This window comes from Vicugna pacos, chromosome 2 (assembly GCF_048564905.1).
Source record: "Vicugna pacos chromosome 2, VicPac4, whole genome shotgun sequence".
Lineage (NCBI taxonomy): Eukaryota > Metazoa > Chordata > Mammalia > Artiodactyla > Camelidae > Vicugna > Vicugna pacos.
Window position 1 is genome coordinate 56,428,720 of NC_132988.1, and position 21,270 is coordinate 56,449,989.

General features: G+C 32.7%; 1 protein-coding gene across 1 annotated transcript in view; it reads right to left on the bottom strand.

Moving 5' to 3' along the window:
* Window positions 1-21,270, bottom strand: part of GRID2 (glutamate ionotropic receptor delta type subunit 2) — a 1,264,409-nt gene that overhangs the window by 594,768 nt on the left and 648,371 nt on the right. Inside the window, exon 3 of the mRNA XM_072940458.1 lies at window positions 34-318. Coding sequence (XP_072796559.1) covers window positions 34-318 — 285 coding nt within the window. The remainder of the gene's footprint in view (window positions 1-33; window positions 319-21,270) is intronic.

Consider the following 21,270-nt stretch of genomic DNA (forward strand, 5'->3'; position numbering starts at 1 on the left):
AAATATCAGCTTACACAAATCACAAACACTTACCATATTCGCTGTCGTAAAATATAATGAATTTCTGCCAGGCGTACTCTGTGACAACTCTCAGGATAACGTCGTTTAAGTAGACAGGTGGGCGAACAGAGAGAGTGTAGTCATCATTCCTGTTGCTCCGGGTGAGTCCACAGCCACTCCTTGGGGTCCCAGCTGTTGAGCGCTGGATGAAGAGGTGGGGGATATGCATGGCATCTGCCAAAGACTGGAGGGACCCTGCAGATGTGCAGCCAATGGAGCTGACCAGGGCCAAGATGCCTTGATTCATAAGCTCACAAGCTGCAAGAAAACACAGTAATATTCAAACGTCATATATTTTCTCTTTTTTTTGAGGAACAGTGACTACGGCTTACACAGTTATTATACAACTATGGAAAACATTTTGTTAAAGGAACATTCTATATGAGGAGTGCTATTGGAACTGACTTCAAGAATTTCGCCCTAATTAGTTGTTTAGCCTCGTGTAATTTTCTTAGCTTCCCTTGGTCTCAGTTTCATCATCTGTCAAGAGGGTAAGATAGCATGCATCTTTCAGGATTATTGCTGAGAATTAGAGATAATTCAGTGTCTGTTATTTGTCTTTCATGTGATAGGTGTTCAATTAGTGATGGTTATACTTTTACAATTATCAATATATAACTCAGAGAAAAGGTAATTTTACTGAGTATATAATACAAGGTTTCAAAAAAAGGAGGTAATATGTAAACTAGTAAATGAATAAAGGGGGAAATGAAGCATTTGAGGAAGGCATTTCTGGCCACAGAGAACAGCCATTCTGGTATCTAAAACTTTGATGACAGGTGTCTCTCCTATTCAGCTGGAGAAATGAAAGTGTTTTTGTTCTTTTCCTTGATAATCAGAATACTCATGGTCAAATCGAATACTAAATTTCAGAAACTATCTCATTCTGGTTTCCAGCTGAGTAATTTCTAATCTCTACTATATGGTTTATGATCTCCTTTAACTTCACTTTAACTATTCTGTGCATGCATACACACTTACTTCAAAATATATTTAAAACTAGAACAAATATAAATTATGAGTGAATACAAATACACAGCATATGTAGGGAAAAAAAGTTCAGAAGTGATATTTAAGAATGCCACTATTTGAAGGCAAAAAATTAGAAATATAATCAAAAGTAAATTCAGAAAGAATCAAGGCAAAATTAATTCCATTTGAAAAGGTCAGATATAGTTGTTCCAGTCTTTATTCTAGATTTCATGCATTCTAGATATAACATTCTGTATATTTAAAATCTATTATAGATTCTTTTACATAATTCTTGAAAAATTCAAAGGAAAACTTAGATGATAAGTACCTCCATGTAATTAACTGGCCAGTTAACAAAGGCTAAAGAAGTGAAAGTTTAGAATTACTATGCTAGTGACATGCATATAAACATCAAATAAATTTATTATGATTAATGTTAAGCCATCCAACACACACAAATTAAATTAATAATTATTAGGAACACAATTTTCAAGCATGAGAGAGGTTATATGATTTCAGATAAATGTGAAAGATAGCCTTAGGGATGAGTGCTTCTTAGATCATAACAGATTGAGAGTGAAATTTCACTAAAAATCACACATTAAACCTATTCATATTCATGAATTCAACACTTATAAAAAGCAATATGAATTTATAGTTATACTTTCAATGAATTTATGCAAGAACACTGGTCAAAAGTTTGTTTCATTATGGTAGTAAAAAGAACATTGATGATTTATACAAGCAAATAGAAATTCACTTTAAAAAAATGTTTAAAAACTTGACTCATTTAGCATTTAAATTCAAAATAAGAAGAGTGCCTTAAGGTATAGACAACTGAATTCAATCTTTAGATTACAGTGACTAAACCTGATCAAATAAGTGTACTAGTTTATATAAAGCTACGACAAAAGTTGTAAAGTTATAAATATAGAGGTCTGAGATGATAAAATTCAGATTCAGTATTAATTTGGTCACATATAACAATACATGAAAATTATCTATTTTAATCTTCAAATTTAGAAGGATAAACTCTGAAGAGTCATATATTAATCATTCAGTAACAGAAAAAATTGCTTTAGTATATAATTTGTGATTTCCTCCTACCAACTATGCTACTCCCTATTGACTTCTGTTAGTAAGAAAACAAACTAAGCAAATTCTAAAAACAATTATTATATAAGCAAATGTATTATTTTTAGATTACTGCTATTTGGTAGTATCCATCTCGATACACATATTATCAAGAATAATGGAATTCTCCTGATAAAATCAAAATAAAAATCATCAAAAATTACAACCAGAAAACCATATAACATAAGATCTGAAAGGTAATTTAGAGATCATGGAACCCAGAATGGAAAATCAGCTTTAACTGCTATACCAATCATGACTGGTTGGTAAGTTCGCATCCTAGAACACTATCTGAAGAAAGACTCTGAGACTCAAAAAGAGTACCAAAATCATGGTGCTATATTTCTCAGAGAAAGAGACTGGGAGAATAAGCAGTCTGCAAGTCACAGACATGCATCCCTCTCATGGTGCCCCCAATCTTCCACGGTTCATGGTTGTCAAGAACTTACAAACTCTCTTCCCAAAAAAGCCTAAAAAAGCCCAGCTCTCTAACTCACTGTTCACCATCTTTTTCACCGTAGCAAGCAAATGTCACTTACAATGTTAAAATTTTTGCAGGGCAAATGAAAGATGACAGAACCCTTCATTAGGGAAAGCTCAATTGGAGATTGCTTATTGTCAGGTTTGGTAAAAAGCAGTAGTCTCAATACAGAGGAAAAAAGGAGCTCACACATCTAAAATGGACTGAGACTGACCCAAAACACAGCCCTGGCTGGGCACTTTACGAATAGTCTGCAAGGCAACCTACCAAGGACATATTTGATGCTCATTTTGTCAATATAAAATGGTGGTTGAAGCAGAGAGGATAACAAGCTGATCTGCTTCAGAGGGCCTATATACATGTTAGTGTAAAATAGAGACTGTAACTCTGTAAGCAGAAGAGATTTAAGAAAATAAAGGCTACAAGAACAGAAGCAAAGCTTAGTGAAGAAGTCTACCTTCTGCTATAAGAATTCCATGTCTTGGCTGTTAGAATACTGCATTACTTAGAGGTTTAGTTCCATACAAAGAAAACTTTAGTTCATTAGATACAGTGTGAAAACTGAATTTGAAGTATCAGCATGTTTGTGTGCATATCCACCACTTTTTTCATTACAAGAAACGAAGCCAAGGACTTCTCAATGGAATACTGCTTTCCCTTTAATTACTTCAAGCCCTGTGATTCATCTGTATTATTATGTATGCATGTACTCATGCACTTCCAAACATATAGAGGATATTGAACAGCTTGCTGGTTTTGTGACTCCAGATGTTTGAGACTGTAGTGCTATCAAAGATGTTTGGAGCCTGCATTAATTGCAGAAAGGACACCTTTTTTCTTTTTTTTTCCTTCCTTCCCTTTCTCCTTTGCTCTTTCCCTCCCCTCTTCCTCCCTCCCTCCCTTCCTTCATTCCTTCCTTCCTTCCTACCTTTCTTTCTTTCTTTTCTTTTTCCTTCCTTCCTTCCTTCCTTCCTTCCTTCCTTCCTTCCTTCCTTCCTTCCTTCCTTCCTTCCTTCCTTCTTCTAATAGCAACTGCAATTTGCAACACTTTCTCACCCTTTCTGGTCACTCAGCAGTTACGGAAATGAAGTTCCCTGTATAAATGTATAAATTTAACTTAAATGATGTTTATGAACACTACTTTTTCTTCATTTCTGAAAATAATCAGTTTGAGCCTTCTTTTTCTTATTAAATAAAATGAGATTAAAATAAAATCTATTAAAGTCTTGAAATTGATTATCTGTTACTGAATATTCAATGAGATCTCAGTGGAATAGTTTTGGGTAGCACCATCCTTCTTGGATACACCTATTTCCAGTAATTTTTTCTGAATTTTTATATTTACCAATTTGTCCTGATATAACCTCTTCTAATGATTTTAAGTCATATCAAGACTTTTGCACATTCAATTCACTTATTCTTCAATACATGTTTATCAACTTTCAACCCTGTGCCAAGAACTTCTTTGGAGACTAGACAATATATATGGCAGATTCTTTCCTCAAAGATCTCCCAATCTGTTCATCATGGTGTTTCCAAAATCTCCCCTGCATCAGAATTCAAACTGGAGATTTAATACAAATGATTAAGTTCACTGCTAGAGGTTCTACTTTATTCATTCCAGGCTGGCAGTCATGTATTTGAATTATAATATGCTATCTAAGTAGTTCTGATGTGCAATGCTTTCTGGAACTTATTAATCTGGTGGATTGTAACTGCAATGCTCTTTGATGTGATCGTTTCAGAACATCTAATATTCAGTGACTTTCCTTTCCTTTTTTCCGAGTAATATTATTGACAATATAACCATTGCTGGGGAGTGTAACTTCCCTATTTTTCTAATTCTCTTAGTTTGTGAGTGGGGATGTGGTACAGGAAAAGAAGACACATAGAGTTACTAAAAATTAAAGTACCTTCTAAAAGTGATCCATACTTTGTTTTTATTTCTAACAATAAATTAAGAAGACTTTATCCTTTCATGTTTCTCCAACTAAGATACAATACATGTATTTCCACAATTCTAAAATATTTGCAGTTTCTATATTATCATACCTGAAATCAAGACATATTTCAAAGTTGATCAATGCATTTAATATGATGTCTTTTCTTTGAAAAAAAATCATGTCAGTATTGAATTTTAGAAATCAGTGAGCTCTTATAAATGAGAAAATAAGATAAGCAGATAAGATTTGAACTCTCTATACAACAGCTGAATTTAATTTATTTTTTCTATTTCACTCATTAATGAATGACAAGCATAGTATATTTATAATTGCTTATTTTCTTTTTTCATCTACCAAAATGCACTTGACATTTGCTTTTATACTTATAAGAATATAGTAACACAAAACATTTTCAGCCTGTCCAGACATTTAGCATTCTTTGCAAACATGATTTTCAGCAACCATCTGAGAGGTGGCATGTTAAAGGTGGGACTAATTTGACTTATCAGTAATGTAGCTTGCCAAAAACACAATCATTTGGAACAAATTCTTCTAAATAAAGATGATCTTTATACATAAATAGTGTTACAAGGTCCAATTTAACCATAATTATCTATTTAGGAAGTGAGGATATGAAAAAATTAATTTAATTATAATTAAAAAGCATTAAGACTTAATTTGTTCTTACAAAGAATATAAATGGCTAAAAGGGTTGACTACCAGCCATCAAATGACTCAACTGAATAATTCTCAGTTGATTATTTTTTCAGTCATCTAATGCCATCATGAACCTTTAGTTATAGTTCATAATCTAATTCTGAGATGGACTAAACGTTTAACCTAGCACCTATTGTAAGTCACTTTATTTTTCCATTTACATTTCAAACAACCACGTACAGAAAAGCTTTTATCATTCTCATTTTCACATAAAGAAAATGGCTCAGTGAATTTAAATGCATTGTCCAAGTTCATACTATTAGTAGATGTTAGAGTTGGGATTCAGACCCAACACAGACTTTTAATAACTGGGCCATAAGAAATAGAAAAATCACTGTTTTAAAACTTAAAGGTCCAGAATAGATAAATAACAAAGTCCTACTGTATAGCACAGGGAACTATATTCAATGGCTTGTAGTAAACTGCAATGGAGAAGAATATGAAAAAAGAATACATATATTTGTATGTATAACTGATTTACTACGCTGTACACCAGAAACTAATACAACATTGCAAATCAACTATACTTCAATTTAAAAAAATGGGAAAAACAATAAAACACAAAGGCCCATGTAAACAACTAGAAGACACTTAACTCTCTCTCTTACAAGATTCAGAAAATGTCAGCCTGCTGGATGTAAAAGAGAAAAGAATAAAGATTTTGATACCATTCTCCCTTTTTTCTTTTTGGGATTTGGGATTAAGGAATTACTTCTATACAGTTTCAGTTCCAAATACAGAGAGTATATACAAAAAAATTAACAAGGATGAAAAAAGCTACTGGGAAGAAACATTGAGGTATTGAGTATACTTTCAGTCAAGCCCTAAAGCGGATCTACCAACAATGATGTGATAAAAGTGATTAAAAAAACTGACTAAGTATTACTTTATTTTTGTAAGCTTTTTGGAATTTACAAAATGTTTTTATATACATTTTATCATTTTGTCAGCATGACTATATTGGATAGATTCTTATCTTCATTTGTTGAACACTAAATTGAGGCTCATTCTTACTTTTTCAGTAAGTAGTGGGGAGACCAGCCTAGAATCTAGATTTCATTGCATTTACTTTATAGCCTTTCAATTATCTACTTTCACAGCCTCTATTTATGGAAATTCAAATTACTCTCCCATTTAATATTAATTTAATTATTTCTGCAATGAACACATATGGTTATGTGCATATACATATGTATGTTTTACATGTCAAATGTATATACTATACCAGGCAAAAGTCAGGTAGTCAGGATGAAATGTGGTTAAAAAAAAGACAAGTGTGTAATGGGAGAGACAGAAGATAAATGAATAATGATGTGGTATATAGGTGTTAGGTCAAAAAAAGCCATTACTCTATAGCAGCTCAAAAGTATTATTTTCTAGACTATGGGTTGGGAAAATCTTTTAATGCAGAATTGCATTTGGAGCTGCAGTCTGAAGGGTAACTAAGAACCAATTCTGTGAAGAGGAGTTGCCCTGATGAAAAAGAGTAAAGAAAATATTTCCAAATAGAAGAAATAGACTGCAAAGATGCTGTATGAGAATGATCAGGTATTACCTGAGAGGCAGAAGGAAGAGCTAGGTAGCTGCAGTACAGAGATCAATTGTGTAAGAGTAAGTTGGAAGAGTAGGCAAGAAATACGACTTTTGAATGTGTTTGTCTTCTTGTTAATTTGAAGGAGTGTTTCACATATTTTCAGTATCAATCCTTTATCTGTTACTTATATGTTAAAATGCCCATCTTTATTCTTCCTGTATTTTAAATTTACATATAATTAGAAGATTTTAAACTATTACTCAAGCAAATTTGTCAGTCTTTTACTTTGGGGAATATTTTGCTTAATATCATGTGTAGAAAAGTGTTCTTCCCACATCCTACAGACGTAAGTTAATCTAAAACAACATCTCCACTCCCTTATAAACACCTGATTGTCACCTAATAGAAGTTACGACTTCAGGAAAGAACAGCAGCAGGACTTTAAGAAACTACATGAGTGAAGAATGTTGTATTTAGTTGATACAGATAATATTTGATCTCTGAATAGTCCCAGCTAAAAAAAGTAAGGATTAAACACAACTGTGAAAAAAATGAAAATCCATATTATATTATATGTTAGCCTTCAAAACTTTTTCTGTGATTTTATAGAAATTCTCATTATTAAAATTATTATCCTTTTATAATATGGCACACCTTGGATTTATATCATTCTTTCAAGACAAGTGATAAGTGATAAGATATTATTATAAATAGAGATATTTAATATACTCTAGCAAATCATACCTTATGAAAATAAGAATAAGATCTTGCTAAAAAGATATAATGAACTATGTGTCTGTGTTTATGTAAGGGGAAGACAGAGGATGACAAATAAATAATATCGGACATTGCTCTCTCAGTTATTGCTGTTCATCCAGATTATCAATGCCAAAAATCAGAAGCCACTTTCAATTATTTCCTCTTTCTTATTCCCCATACTCCTTCATATCAGCTTTGCTTAACCCATACTGTAATTCTACCTCCCAAACATTTCTCAAAGCTGTTCTCTTCTTGGAATATTCACTGCCAGTCCCTTAGTTCAATCTGTGTCACCACTAACCCAATTACTAAAACTGACTCTAAGCTGATATGATTTCACAGCCTTCAGCTTAACCTTTCTCTAATAATCCTTATTGTAAAAGGACACGGTATCTTTTTTTTTTTTTTCTAAATATCCTTATGTTGCTTTTCTGTTTTAAAAGTCATTGATAAAAGACTGAGGAACTATTATGGTCTGGAGGAATTAAGGAGAAATGACAACTAAATGCAACATAGGATCCTGAGTAAAATTTTAGAACAGAAAAAAGTTATTGAATAAATTGATAAATTTTTAGTAAGATCTGTAACACATTTAATAATATTGTATTGTTCTTGGTAACTGTACTATGGCTATTTAAGACATTAATATTGGGGGAGGGAAAGATGAATATAAACAAACTCAATGTACTATTTTCATAATTTTTCTATAAATCTAAAACTACTTGAAAACTGAAAGTTAAAAACAGATGTAACAGTCAATTACTTACAACTTCTGAAGGAAAAAGCTTAAACTCTTAGCATGGTATAAAAAACCTTCACGATCTGGCCCCAATATATATCGTCATGCTTACTTTCAGCACCGTTCCTTGCCATCACATCTCTCTGATATTCCAAATATTCTCCTACTGCCATGCCATTTATACTTATGTTATATTATTTTTTTCAGCAGCCTAGGTACTTATACAAAGAATTGTTTTTGACATTGTAACAATACCAAATCTTCTGATTCATGAACATGGCATAATCTTCATTTAAATCAGTCTTTCAAAATTTTTTTGATCAATATTTCTAATAAAAAAATCAATCAAAGTAGTATTCAGTAAATAGGTCTTACATTTCTTTTGTCATATTTATTGCTAAATATTTTTATATTTTATTGTAAATGGTACTTTTAAATTTTAATTCAATTTTTGTTGTTAGAATATAGAAATATATCAGATTATTGAATACTGATTTTGCATTATGAAATCTTATTAAACTCACTTGTTAGTTTTAGATTCCTTTTTTGTAGATTCCATAGAAATTTCTATATAGACAGTCATGTCATTTTCAAACAAAGGCATCTGTACTTCTCCCTTTCTAACCTGTATACTGTTTATTTCCTTTTCATACCTTATTGCACTGGCTAGTACCAATACAATGTGGAATATACACGGTAAGAGCAGCCACCTTTCCCTTTTCCTAACCTTAAGAAAAAAGCATTCAGTCTTTGATAATTAAATATAATGTAACCTGCCATTAAATATAATGATCTTTGTAAAGTTGAGGAAGTTCCCTTTTATGTCAAGCATGCTGAGAGTTTTTTTTTTTTTTAATCAGGAATGGATATTGTATTTCGTCAAAGGCTTTTTAGGCATATTTTGAGATAATCACATAATTTTTTCTGTAATATCTTAATTTGAATTACTACATTGATTGATTTCTGAATGTTAAACCATCTTTGCAAGGATAATGTTGGCCTCAGTAAATGAGTTGTAATGTAGTAACATCTATTCAGTTTTCTGGACGAGTCTGTGTATAATTAGTATTATTTCTTCTTTAATATTTGGTAGGACTCACCTGTGAAACTTTATGGGAATAGAGTTTCACTTGTGAGAAAACTTTTAGGGAAGTTTTTAAGTGTAAAATCTATGTTAAAAACAAATATGGGGATATTCAGCTTATTTATTTCCTTTTGAGTGAGCTTTGTTAGTCTGTGTCTTCAGGGAATTTACCCTTTTCATCTAAGTTGTCAAATTTATTGTCAAAAAGGTGTTAATAATATTATCTTGTAATCCTTTTAATATCTATAAAATCTGTAGTGATGCTGCCTCCCTCATTCATAATATTGGTAATCTGTATTATCTCTCTTTTGTTCTTGGTCAGGCTGGCTAGAGGTTTATTGATTTTATTAATTTTCTTAAAGAAAGAACTTTTGGCTTTGTTGATTTTTCTCCATTGCCTTTTTGTTTTCTATTTCATTGATTTCCACTCTGATGTTTATCTTTCTCTAGGGTGGAAGCTGTGATCATTAATTTTAGACCTTTCTTTTTTTAAAATATAGGTATTTGATTCTTTAAATTTCTTTTTGTGTACTGCTTTAATCTAAACTTTTTCTGCTAAATTTCCCCTATTATTCATTTATGTTATTCACCTTTCCTGTTAACATATTAACTGTAGGTATTTTGTTGTTTCTGTTTGACAGTTCCAATATCTGGGGTAATTACCTGTTTGCATGCCAGTCTTCTGGATTAGACACTGTCTTCTCCAATGTTTGTTTGAAACCCAGTACCTTGCATCTTATAAATTCAATCAGAGTTGGCTAATTACATTAGACAGACTTTAAGTACTTTTGATTAGAAAGAGTGCACTGTTTTTGATTATCACAGTGAATAATTTCATTTCTTTTACTAATATTTTATTCCTTGACAGCAATGTCATTCAGACACATCCATTACTCCTCTTCATGGAAACTTTCTTTTCTGGGCCCCTAGGCTCTCTATTACCTCATGCCTGGCCACAACTCTGACCTAAACTATTACATTCAGCCTTACTCATTCTACTTTAGCCATGCAGGCTTGTTGCTTTTTAGTGCAGCCTATTTTCTTTCTGCCCAGGCACTTTTTACCCATATATTCTTTCATCTTATTCCCTTACGCTAAGCCTATGCTTTTGCAGTCTCTTTTACAATTACATCCTTATTACTCTCTATTTCAAGACTATTTTTTCCTTAACATTTATCATCATCTGACTACATATTTGTTTGTTTCTATATTTTCACTCTTTCTTCCCCATGAAAATATAAGCTACATGCGAGCAGGAGCTTTGTCGGCTTTGCACAAGACGAGGGGAGAGATTGGTCTATTGTAGGCACTCACTGAATATATGGTGAATGGATGAATAATTGAAGGAACAGTGTACTTGCAATCTGGCCTCCAAAGTGGACTCAGTGTAAGGTAGCTTACTTATATTTCAAATTACATGACTTTTTTTAGCCTTAGTAGTTCACATTAATGTAACTCAAAGTCTGCTTTAAAAAAACCATTGTTTTCACAGAAATCATCTGCTTTTGTTGATAAAGAAAAATCCTAAATGGAGTTGACAATAGTAGGAGGGGCAAACGAGAAGAATCTTGTCCTTCATAACAAAACTGCTGTTTAGCCTTCTCTACATGCACTATTTAGAAACATCAATATTCTTTTGTAATAGGTCTAATATATACAAGCTCCATGAAGGCAGAGATGTGCTGTTTTGTTTGTTTATTTGTTTTTAACTCAGATGTTCTTGGCAAATAGGGGACTTGAGTAAATTTTCTTAAAAACATGGATAAAATGTAATATGTAATAGATTAGATCATTCATCTTTAAAAATAATATTCTTCATAGACACTTTTGTAGTAGTAATATATCAAAGTCTGTCACCTCTTTAGTGTATAAACATTTACTTTTAAATTTGATTCGGTTGAAATAATCTTTTAATAATATGTGTGTTTTAGATGATTTTAAACTAAGTAAAATGCATTATGATTTTTAAGTGAACTAAAATGGCTACTTGTATGATTTATTATAGCAACTATGAAAACTCACAATTTTCCAATGTAATACATTCTAATTTATTGTAAAATTATTTTAATTTTTATTTGTGACTAGATCACCACTATCACAATTTATGGATGATCACATGTCACTGAGCACAGAATGCACTTGGATTTATTCTCTGCCAGGAAGTAATCTTCTACCATCTGCAGTTTGTTATCATATTCTAATTTCACTAATAATGCCCTTCAACATAGAATCAGAAGCATTTCTATTTTGGGGGGAAAAAGCTGTCTATGTACTTTACAGAGCTATGAAACAGTGCATAAGGTCAGAAACACTATTTAATAGTTAGCTTGGCTACTGCTAGTGGCAATTATGAAGTGAAAGGAGATAATTCTTGAAAAGCATGGCATAAAATTTGTGACAACTTTTTCTCGATACAGCTTTTCACTAAGTCACGTGCACTCTTTTATATGTTGCTTTTTAAAATCAGGACTGTGCAAGTTGTTAAAAAGGCCTGTTTAAATCTATGACATTAATTTTTGTGTGAAATTCACTTAAACATACAAAGATAACATTTCTTCCAAGGTAAGATGCAAAATCAAAACATCAGACTGATATCACAATCTTCTTATATCATTGACACCAGCATGAAAAAACAACAGCAACAAAAAACCAGCTAAGCCTCCTGTACCTCTGCTATTGCCTAGAAACTGTTGCTTTCAGGGAGGAGAAATGTGTCGGCTCTATAATCTAGAGAACTAGGGCATATGTGAGGTGTGCTGGTTTTTTTAGCTCTGGTTCAGATGTGAATCAATGTTGGATTTTAGGCAAGAATCACTTTTTCTCTTTGGGTTTCAGTTTCTTTACATATTAAAGGTAGTGATTAGACTAGAGTATTTCCCAGGATACATCATACCAATGTTTCTCTCTCTCTCTTCTCCTTAGTTCTGTTATTGATCAATCTTTCCTCTACTTGGCACGTTCTAACTTAACTGGTTATATTTTCGCCTAGAAATAGAAAAAGCTTTTGTATTTCTTTATGGTGGCTTTATATACCTCTGTGTTTTGATTTATTATAAGGACATTGGGGTTAGGTGCTATTGGTAAATCAGTGTACTCTTGCAAACTTACACTGAAGAGAGTATGGTGTGTTTTATTTATCATATGCCTGTTTAAAATGCCCTGGCATTTTTTCTACTGTGTAAAGGTTTACGGACCTTTCAAAGAAAGGCTGATCTATTTGTAACAAAACCATTTTCTTCTGAATGTGTCATATATATATATATATATATATATATATATATATATATATATATACAGAGAGAGACAGAGACAGAGACAGAGACAGAGAGACAGAGAGAGAGAGAAAGCACTAAATTTAATACCTTCTCTTCCTTCTTTCACCATCCCCTCAAAAAAGGAGAAAAGGGAAAGTTCTAACATAACATTGTGATTTCCGACCGTTTTCCTTTTTTGAAGAGACAAAACAAAGAAATGAGGATTCACCTGGGTTTGTATCAAATAAGCAATCTCAAGAAATAACGTTTCTTATGATGAGTCTCTTTGCCATGTCTTTCCATGAAACACTGCGATGTTTTGTACTTCATAGCACCTTCTCTGTCATACCATCCCGAACTCTTCCCACAAATAATATCCATGGAGATTGTTTTAATGAGAGTTAGATGCTCCAATTGCAAAAAAAAAAAATGTTTTATCCACAGTACTAACATAATGATATTTTCCATAATGTTAGAGATTTCATTTCAAAGCCCTTTTTATCTCTTATCATCACACATACCTATGAAGCAAATGGTGATCATTATACCCAATTTACCTCATACAGCTTTTGCTAATCACAAATGAAAACATGTATGTGGAAGTCCTTTTTCAACAGCAAAGTAATACTGCACTATAATTTGTATCATCCCTATTTGTATGACTTTACTCTTTTACCTGAAGGATCCTGAAGTACAGTTTGAGGTAACTGATTATGAAAGAGTATAATTACTTAGAGATAAAGGTCTATAATCACTGACTCAATCAACTATTAAGGACATTCCCAAAGGAATACAAAGGTAGTGTAATACGAAGTATCTATACTCTTTAGAAGCTTACAGTTGCCTTACATAGCCACCCAATATTAATCAAATATACGTGAGATGTTTATCTAAAAGAAACCATACAACTAAGTAGGAAAAGACTATTTAGGTTCAAAAAGGGCATACATTTTAACACGAGTTGGATCAATTTGGCTTGAACTTGTTGGAAAGTTTTTTTTGCTAAAGAAGCACATTAACTCTTAAATCCCTTAAAAAGGGTATCATTTTCTTAATTATTCTTTTATTGGCACAGAGTTCATGCTTAAGAAATATTTGATGAACCAACAATAAGATGAATCTTGAAGGAGAATTTGATTTTGATAACTGAGGAGGAAGGAAAAGGGTATCCTGGAATGCGGAAGAAAGATCTAAATAAGGAGCTCTTTCCTTTGGGAAAAGCAATAGAGAAAGCAGACCACTGTTAGACAACCTTACTTTTACTTGAAGGTTCATAAGTAATATGGCAAAAGAGACAATTTAAGAAGTAATGGAACTCTAACTTCAAAACATGTATACCATCTCTAGACTCCTGGGCAACCTGACTGAGAATAGTTAACCTTATAGTGCAGCAATCACAGAATGGTTTGTCAAAGTGACAGCTTGAGAGGAGAATTTTTAGAATACTGGGGATTGTAATGGCATAGAAGAGTAGTCATTCATGTGTCAAGCAGAGAGAACTGCTGATTAAGCAACAATTTTTCCAGGCACATGTTTACCCAGGAATAGTGATTGTAATCACGCTCATCCTCTTCATATAATGGCCTGTTTACTGAGTTAAGGTTTAATAGTAATAAGGTGAAACAAATGTAGTCAACTCATTGTGTCACTCTTCTCCAAATATCTTGGTACCGCTACATGTTGATTTTCTATGGAATATATAATACAAAGAGAGAGAACAAATACCATTTCAAAGATATGGCAAAATAAAATCTCAACTCAAATGCACTAGTTACATGCTTTCTCTGAAACTAGAGCACCTGGGTTTTCATTCTAGGCCCTGTGCTTTTCAGTGATATGACTTCAGGAAAGTTACTTAACCTTATTTTCTCACCACTAAAGTAGAAATGCTAATATATACCAGTAAGAATTAAATAAATTAATACGTTTTAGAGTAATGCCTAATACACACTCAGTAAAAGCCAATGGTTTGAAATTTGAATTTTTAACAGAATATAGACTTCAGAAGGAGAGCATGTAAACAAGTTTATTAGGAAGGACAGATGTAATAGAGCTAGACAAGTGCTTAAAAAAAAACATGGGAAAATGAATTAAAGTAGAAGAGGGAATTTCAAGTCATTATTCACGCAACAAATGATTACTGGATTCTCATTATGTGCAAATCTGTGTTTGATGCTGTACTTCAAGAATATTATAATTTCCATGAAAATCCCTTCTTGCATCTCAAGCTATAGTTCTGATTTTAGGTTTTTAACTGTTTTTGAAAGGTTCACAGCCTGTATTTCTTACATGTTTTCTTTTATTAACATTTTCTGAAGGAGATCAAACTAGTTTTCCAAGCTGGGCACGCCTCAGAGCTTGGACACTCTGAGTTATGATGGAATGATTACCCACAGACAGTCACCTCTTTTGGCCCTAACATGAATGCAATCATGGGAATCAGCTAAAATAATTAAAGCTATCAGCTTGAAATGTTCTCTCACTGTGAGTAAATAAACTTGTACAGAATGTGTGTGTCCCTGAAACATCTTGCTAAGACAGTGTGATTGTGCTTAAAGGAACCAATGTCAATGACCCCCAATGACAAGTTGTTTTTTATCAGAATTTAAATGAGATCTTCCTTTAAACATAATTTCTTGGTTTATATCATTTTAAAACTAGGTTCGTGATTAGAACACACTGGTTTCTTTCTCTACCCATCAGTTAAATGAAAAATGCAAATAAAACTTACTATTATTATCTTAAAAAATCTTTTTAAAAAGTTGAAAACAGTTTTCTTGCCTGTATTCCCCCCTTTTAATGTCGTATTGAAAACGCAAATATGTGATAATTTATGTCTTATTTAATTACCATGCTTAAAATATTAAATTAGCTTAGGGATTATCATTTCCATTTATAAAACAAGGAACACAATGACTTGCCAGATCCATAATAAAAATAAGTAGCAAATCAACTTGGAATAAGCTTATTCTTCCATTGATTCATCACAGAAATTTTAAGAACAATGACAACTAGACTAAAAACAAACTTAGCTAAATTATTAAAATGAAATGTCTTTCAATGTATGTTAATGTATTTACAAGACTGACACCAAAGACTTGGAATGCAGGAGAAAATGATTAGGAGATGATGTTGGTTTCATTTCTTTTCAGGTTTTGGGTGTGAAGAACAACAATCTTTGGTTCAGGGAAAAAAAGTCTGGAAGATCGGGTTAACCCGTTCTTTATTACTGATTCGCAGGGGTGTCTTCTACCTTCAACTACTCAGTGGAGTGTCAGCTAGTCTAGACTTTATGTTTGCCTATTAGGGAGACTGGATTGGGAAGAAACAGCTTAGACAAATGCAGTTCGGCACAGAGGAGAAATACACATGCTTGGAGCTCTTGAATTTAACTAGTATGTGCCTTGGCAAAGAGCTAGTAAGTGCTGATATAAAGTTAGCTTGTATTTCTAAAATTATAATTTTATCATTATAAGTTATAAAATTATACAATTAGCTTATATTTCAAAGCCCAAAGCATTATGGTTACAACTTGTACTACTATTTCACAGAAAAAAAAATGCATACAGGAGAATTAAGTAGAAAAATGTTATTTTTCATTTTATTCTCTGTAAGTCGTGATGGAAAAATATAAGAACATATATGAATAGGTAGTATTATACTATTTTAATATAATAGTGCTATAATATCTATTATATATTATATGCTGTTGTGTTTAATGTAGTAAATATATGTGTCATTTATTATATATACTACTTATATTATTTTACCTTCTGATATCATGGGACACTGAAAAAAGACAATTCAGTTTAATTTAAACAAATGTTTATTAAGAAGCTATACTATGGGCTTTGGTGAAAAGAATACAATTCTAACATTTAAAGATTTTTTTAAAAGATAAAAGCCTGGATATATAACTTCCAAAATAAAATTTTCAAGCCTCACTTTATTCATCCACAAAATGGGGGTGCAAATGCTTACAGGCATTAAGTATGGAAACAGTATAATATCTGAAAAAATATAAGCTATGATTGCAGCTAATAAAGATAGGTATGCATTGGTTTCAGAAATGCAAAACTATATAAAATGAAATTGTATTTATTTCCAAACAGAAAAAAATACTTTTTAGAAAAATGAACATTATCATCTATAATATTTACAACTCACAGCAAACCAACAGCCAGATCCTCAGCATCAGTCAGGATTACTTCTTACGTTTTACTCTATAAATTTGAATATATTAGTGTTTAGCTTGTCTAAGTGGTTAGAAAGTGAGATTTGTTCACAAGGAGTTAGGAGAAAGTAATTACAGACTTGTTGCCCGGGGTAAATCTAAAGTTTATTGTAAAACTTGACTGTTACCAAGAAGCTTCGACACATAATTCCGTATGGAATATCTATTAAGGATTAGGGTAAAGTGGGTCAAATTATGCACTGAAACAGAATCCTTGGTATGTAATATTAATTAACAGATGTGCGTGAAAACATATACACCTCTTGGTGGCAACCTCTTTTAATTAAGAGTAAAATGTGATCATCATAATTCCAAATTGCAAATGCTTCTCACATATTGAGTTTCATTATACTATTTTTTTCCATTTTCCCTGCCATACAAACAAACTTTTGTATTTCAAAGTGAAAGGAGTATTAGAATGTCAAAATATCACTGCTGACAAATAAGAGCCTTCAAGCACATGTAGTTATCTGACACAGTAACTTCGGGGCGTGTTCGTTTTGAACAATAATGTCTCCAACGTGAATGCTGTATTGGGATCAACTTTTCCATCGACCTGTTCCATTGATAGATACACGGAATTTTAATTTTCCATTTTAAAGACAGTGATGACCTCCATGCAAATAATGTAAGTTACAAAAGCCACTCTCTTAATATGTAGCACTGATATGGAAACTGCCTCTTTTTTTGAATAGGCAACATAGTTTGTAGAATTAAGCCTGTTTGTGCCCTTGAAAGAGTACAAAAACACTGAATTGAGTTTGAAACTATCTAAAGGTTTATTGAAAAAAAAAGCATAATAGAAAAATCTCTCTCTTTTTTTTAGTTCTGAAGTGACTGACAGACTATAGTTGCAATTTCTGAAGAGTATGAATGAAGGGATTAGACCAGTGAGTAAAATATCAGGAGGAATTACAGTCAAAGAAGAAATGTGATATTTATGTTTATATTATGTTCACATCGTTGGAAGGAGTATGGCTACTGGAGAACATCTCATATGTATGTCAACTCATGATCTTTCATGAACATATCAACTGTTATGTTCACCAGAAAGAAATTACAAAAGAGGTAGAAATGTATAATTTTTTTTATATCTGTGGATGCATCCAAATATAACTTCATCTATAATTGGTAGATTATTTTTCCTCCTCTTTTTCTTCCTCCTTCTCTTACTTCAATTTTGGTAAACATAAAACATGAAAAGAAAATAACAATCACCCCAATTTGCACCATTAACTGAACATACTAGCCAATTATATCCCCAAATTAAAGATATGATGTATTTTACAAGATTTGGATGTTATATTAATGAGACGATCTTAAGCCAAAACTACATTAAAAAATACTATTGGACTCCTGGTTTCCAGTTCTGCATGTGAGTAGCTTGGAGGACCCCTGCTGTCCTAACAACAAGTAAAAACTGAAGAGACTTAAAAACAAACAACTCTTCTTGGATCCATAAAACAGGAGGAAACAGGGCAAACCACTGCCCCCAATATGGAGAGAAAGACAGGCAAATACAGATCATCACAGCCTCCCAGCTTACCACAGCAAGGATTCATTAGTGGAAACTACCAGAACCAGTGCCTGAATAGGAAAACCTTAACTGTAATTGATGAATTGCTGGAGGGTCATGGCAGACGACTCTTTGAGAGTTAAAAATTCCAGGGAGACCCAGTCATACGGGAGTTACCACAGTATTGTGAGATTTCTTTCAATAGCTTACCATATCCCTGCAGTAAAAGTCAGAAAAATCTTTTTGAGCTTCAGCTGAGGATGGAGAAAAGGAACCATTCTGAAATACACCATAGCATGCCGTTATTCTTAAGAAAGCCTGTCATTAGGGGATACTACTTAACCAGAGCCTAATTTCCTGAAGGATTATCATCCATCACACAAGTTACCTGAGGAAGGGACACATCCAGTTCCAGCCTGCTCTAGCCATCGCGATCCACCTAAGAGGGGAGTAAAGCCTGAGAAACACTTGAGAAACCTGAAGTTCACAATGCAGAGACATAGGCTCACTAAAAGACAGAGACCTGATCATAGGAATGTAGAACACTTCCCCTCCCTCATACCATCACTACATTACCAAAGGCCGATTTACAGCAGTTCTTTTTACCAAGTATATCATGTCTGGTTATCAAGATAAAATTATTAGGCATATCAGAAGGCAAAAAACACAGTTTGAAGAGACAGAGCAAGCATCAGAACCAGACATGACAAGTATGTTGGCATTATTAGACCAAGAATTTAAAACAACTATTATTAATGTGCTGAGGGCTCAAATGGATAAAGCAGACAGTATGCAAGAACAGATGGGCAATGTAAGCAGAGAGATGGAAATCCTAAGAAGAAACAAAATAACATGCTAGAGATTAAAAAAACAACAACAACACTGTAACCAAAATGAAGAATGTTTTTGATATGCTTATTAGTAGATTGGACGTGGCTGAGGAGACATCTCTGAACTAGAGAATATATCTATAGAATTCGCAAAAACCAAAAAGCAAAGAGAATAAAAACTGAACAAAACAAAATAAAAACAAACAACAGAATGGACTATCCAAGGACTGTAGGGCAACCACAAATGGTGTATGTAATGGGATTACTAGAAGAGGAAGAAAGAGAGAAAGGAACAAAAATGTTTGAAACAATAACCAAGAATATGATGTATGACCCTAATGATACAGGGTGGGGAGGAAGGAATAAAGATATAAAGATTATTTTGGTATTATAAGGTACTTACACTACTCATAAAATCATATAGTATTAGTTGCAAGTAAACTTGGATTAGTTGTAAGAGGATATTGCAAAATGTAGGGCAACCACTAAAAAAGTAAAATAAATAAGTAATTAATAAACAAACTGATCTGCTAAGAGAGAAAACTGAATTATATAAAATGTTCAGTAAAACTCACAAAAAGCAGAAAAATACTCAAAACACAAAAACTGGCACAAAGAATAAGGGCAGCAAATAGAAAACAGTAATAAATATATATATGATGCCTATGCACACACATGTATTTACAGTGCTGCCAGTATCTATTATAAAAAGGGCCTGACCTACAGCCTGAATCAGAGTCCCCCCAGTCTACTCACAGACCTGAGTAGAAAAAATGTTTTTGTTTTAAGCCCCTAAATTGTTGAGGTATTTATTAGACATCATTGAAAATAGAAGAAATTTGACAAATAGTATTAAAAGGTATTTCTAAAACAGCATTTCACTCCCTTTGCAGTGTATCACAAAATCTTCAAACTTACATTCAATTAACTAGCCAAACTGGCCTCAGTAAAATTCTATAAATTTACTTTTGAAAAGACAAAAAAAACTAAATCACATTAAAAAAGATGGCATGGGGTAAAAACATGTCTCTTGAACAAACATATATTGTAAAATTAACAATCACCCAATCCTTCCTGCCTTCTCCGGTTCATCCTATAAGCACTTAATGATCTCATGCAATTACACTTGTCATTAAGTTAACATACATGCTGCTCCATTTCATTATATAATCATGCTTACGTAGAGGGTTGACACTAGCACTGAAAATACATGACTTCTGGAAGGAAATATATGTACTGAAATATCCAGGTCATTCAAAAGGCAATACTGATTAATATTTTCATCTATTCAACACATTATTTTGTAGACATAGAGCAAGTAGTCAGAAATCTATCTGTAAGAGTGGGAGAAATCAGAGGAAGGTAACCAAGAAATGTTATTTCCCTACTGTTTGAAGATCTGATTTTTATTTTTCCAATACAGCAAATGAAGTCAACATAACTATGACAACCTACATGGAGACAGTATCAAATTGACTGGGCCCAGGGGACAGAGGCTGCCGCTAGCCTCATTAACTGGGGAGTCTAAAATGCTGTCAAATTACATACACAGGGAGGTTTACAAATATACAGCAGCATTTCGCGCCAAAGCAAACTCTCTCCATCAAAATATCTAGCTGTGCTTTGACTAAACACAGACTTCCTATTGGTCTTAATCTAAACTATAAGCAGACAAAGAAACCGATCTCTGAGAAAAGAGCAAATTAAGAAAAAAAGAAAAAAAACAATTTGTGGGCATTTTGAATTCCCAGCAAAAAATACTAAAGATGGCAGTTGTCTAGATAATATGAAAAAATAAGGTACCAACATAATAGGTAGAAGTATAAGATTTATACATTTAGAGACCTTGTTTTCTTCTGTAGTGATGAGATAGTTCAGAAACACACTCTGAGAATATTTTTAAAATTATTTTATTTGGAAAACAAAATGAGGAACGTTTAAGAACTTAGGAGTAACAGCCGTTTCTCTCATTTATCTTTGAGGCATAGAATGTATATTTAATTTTTTCCTTGA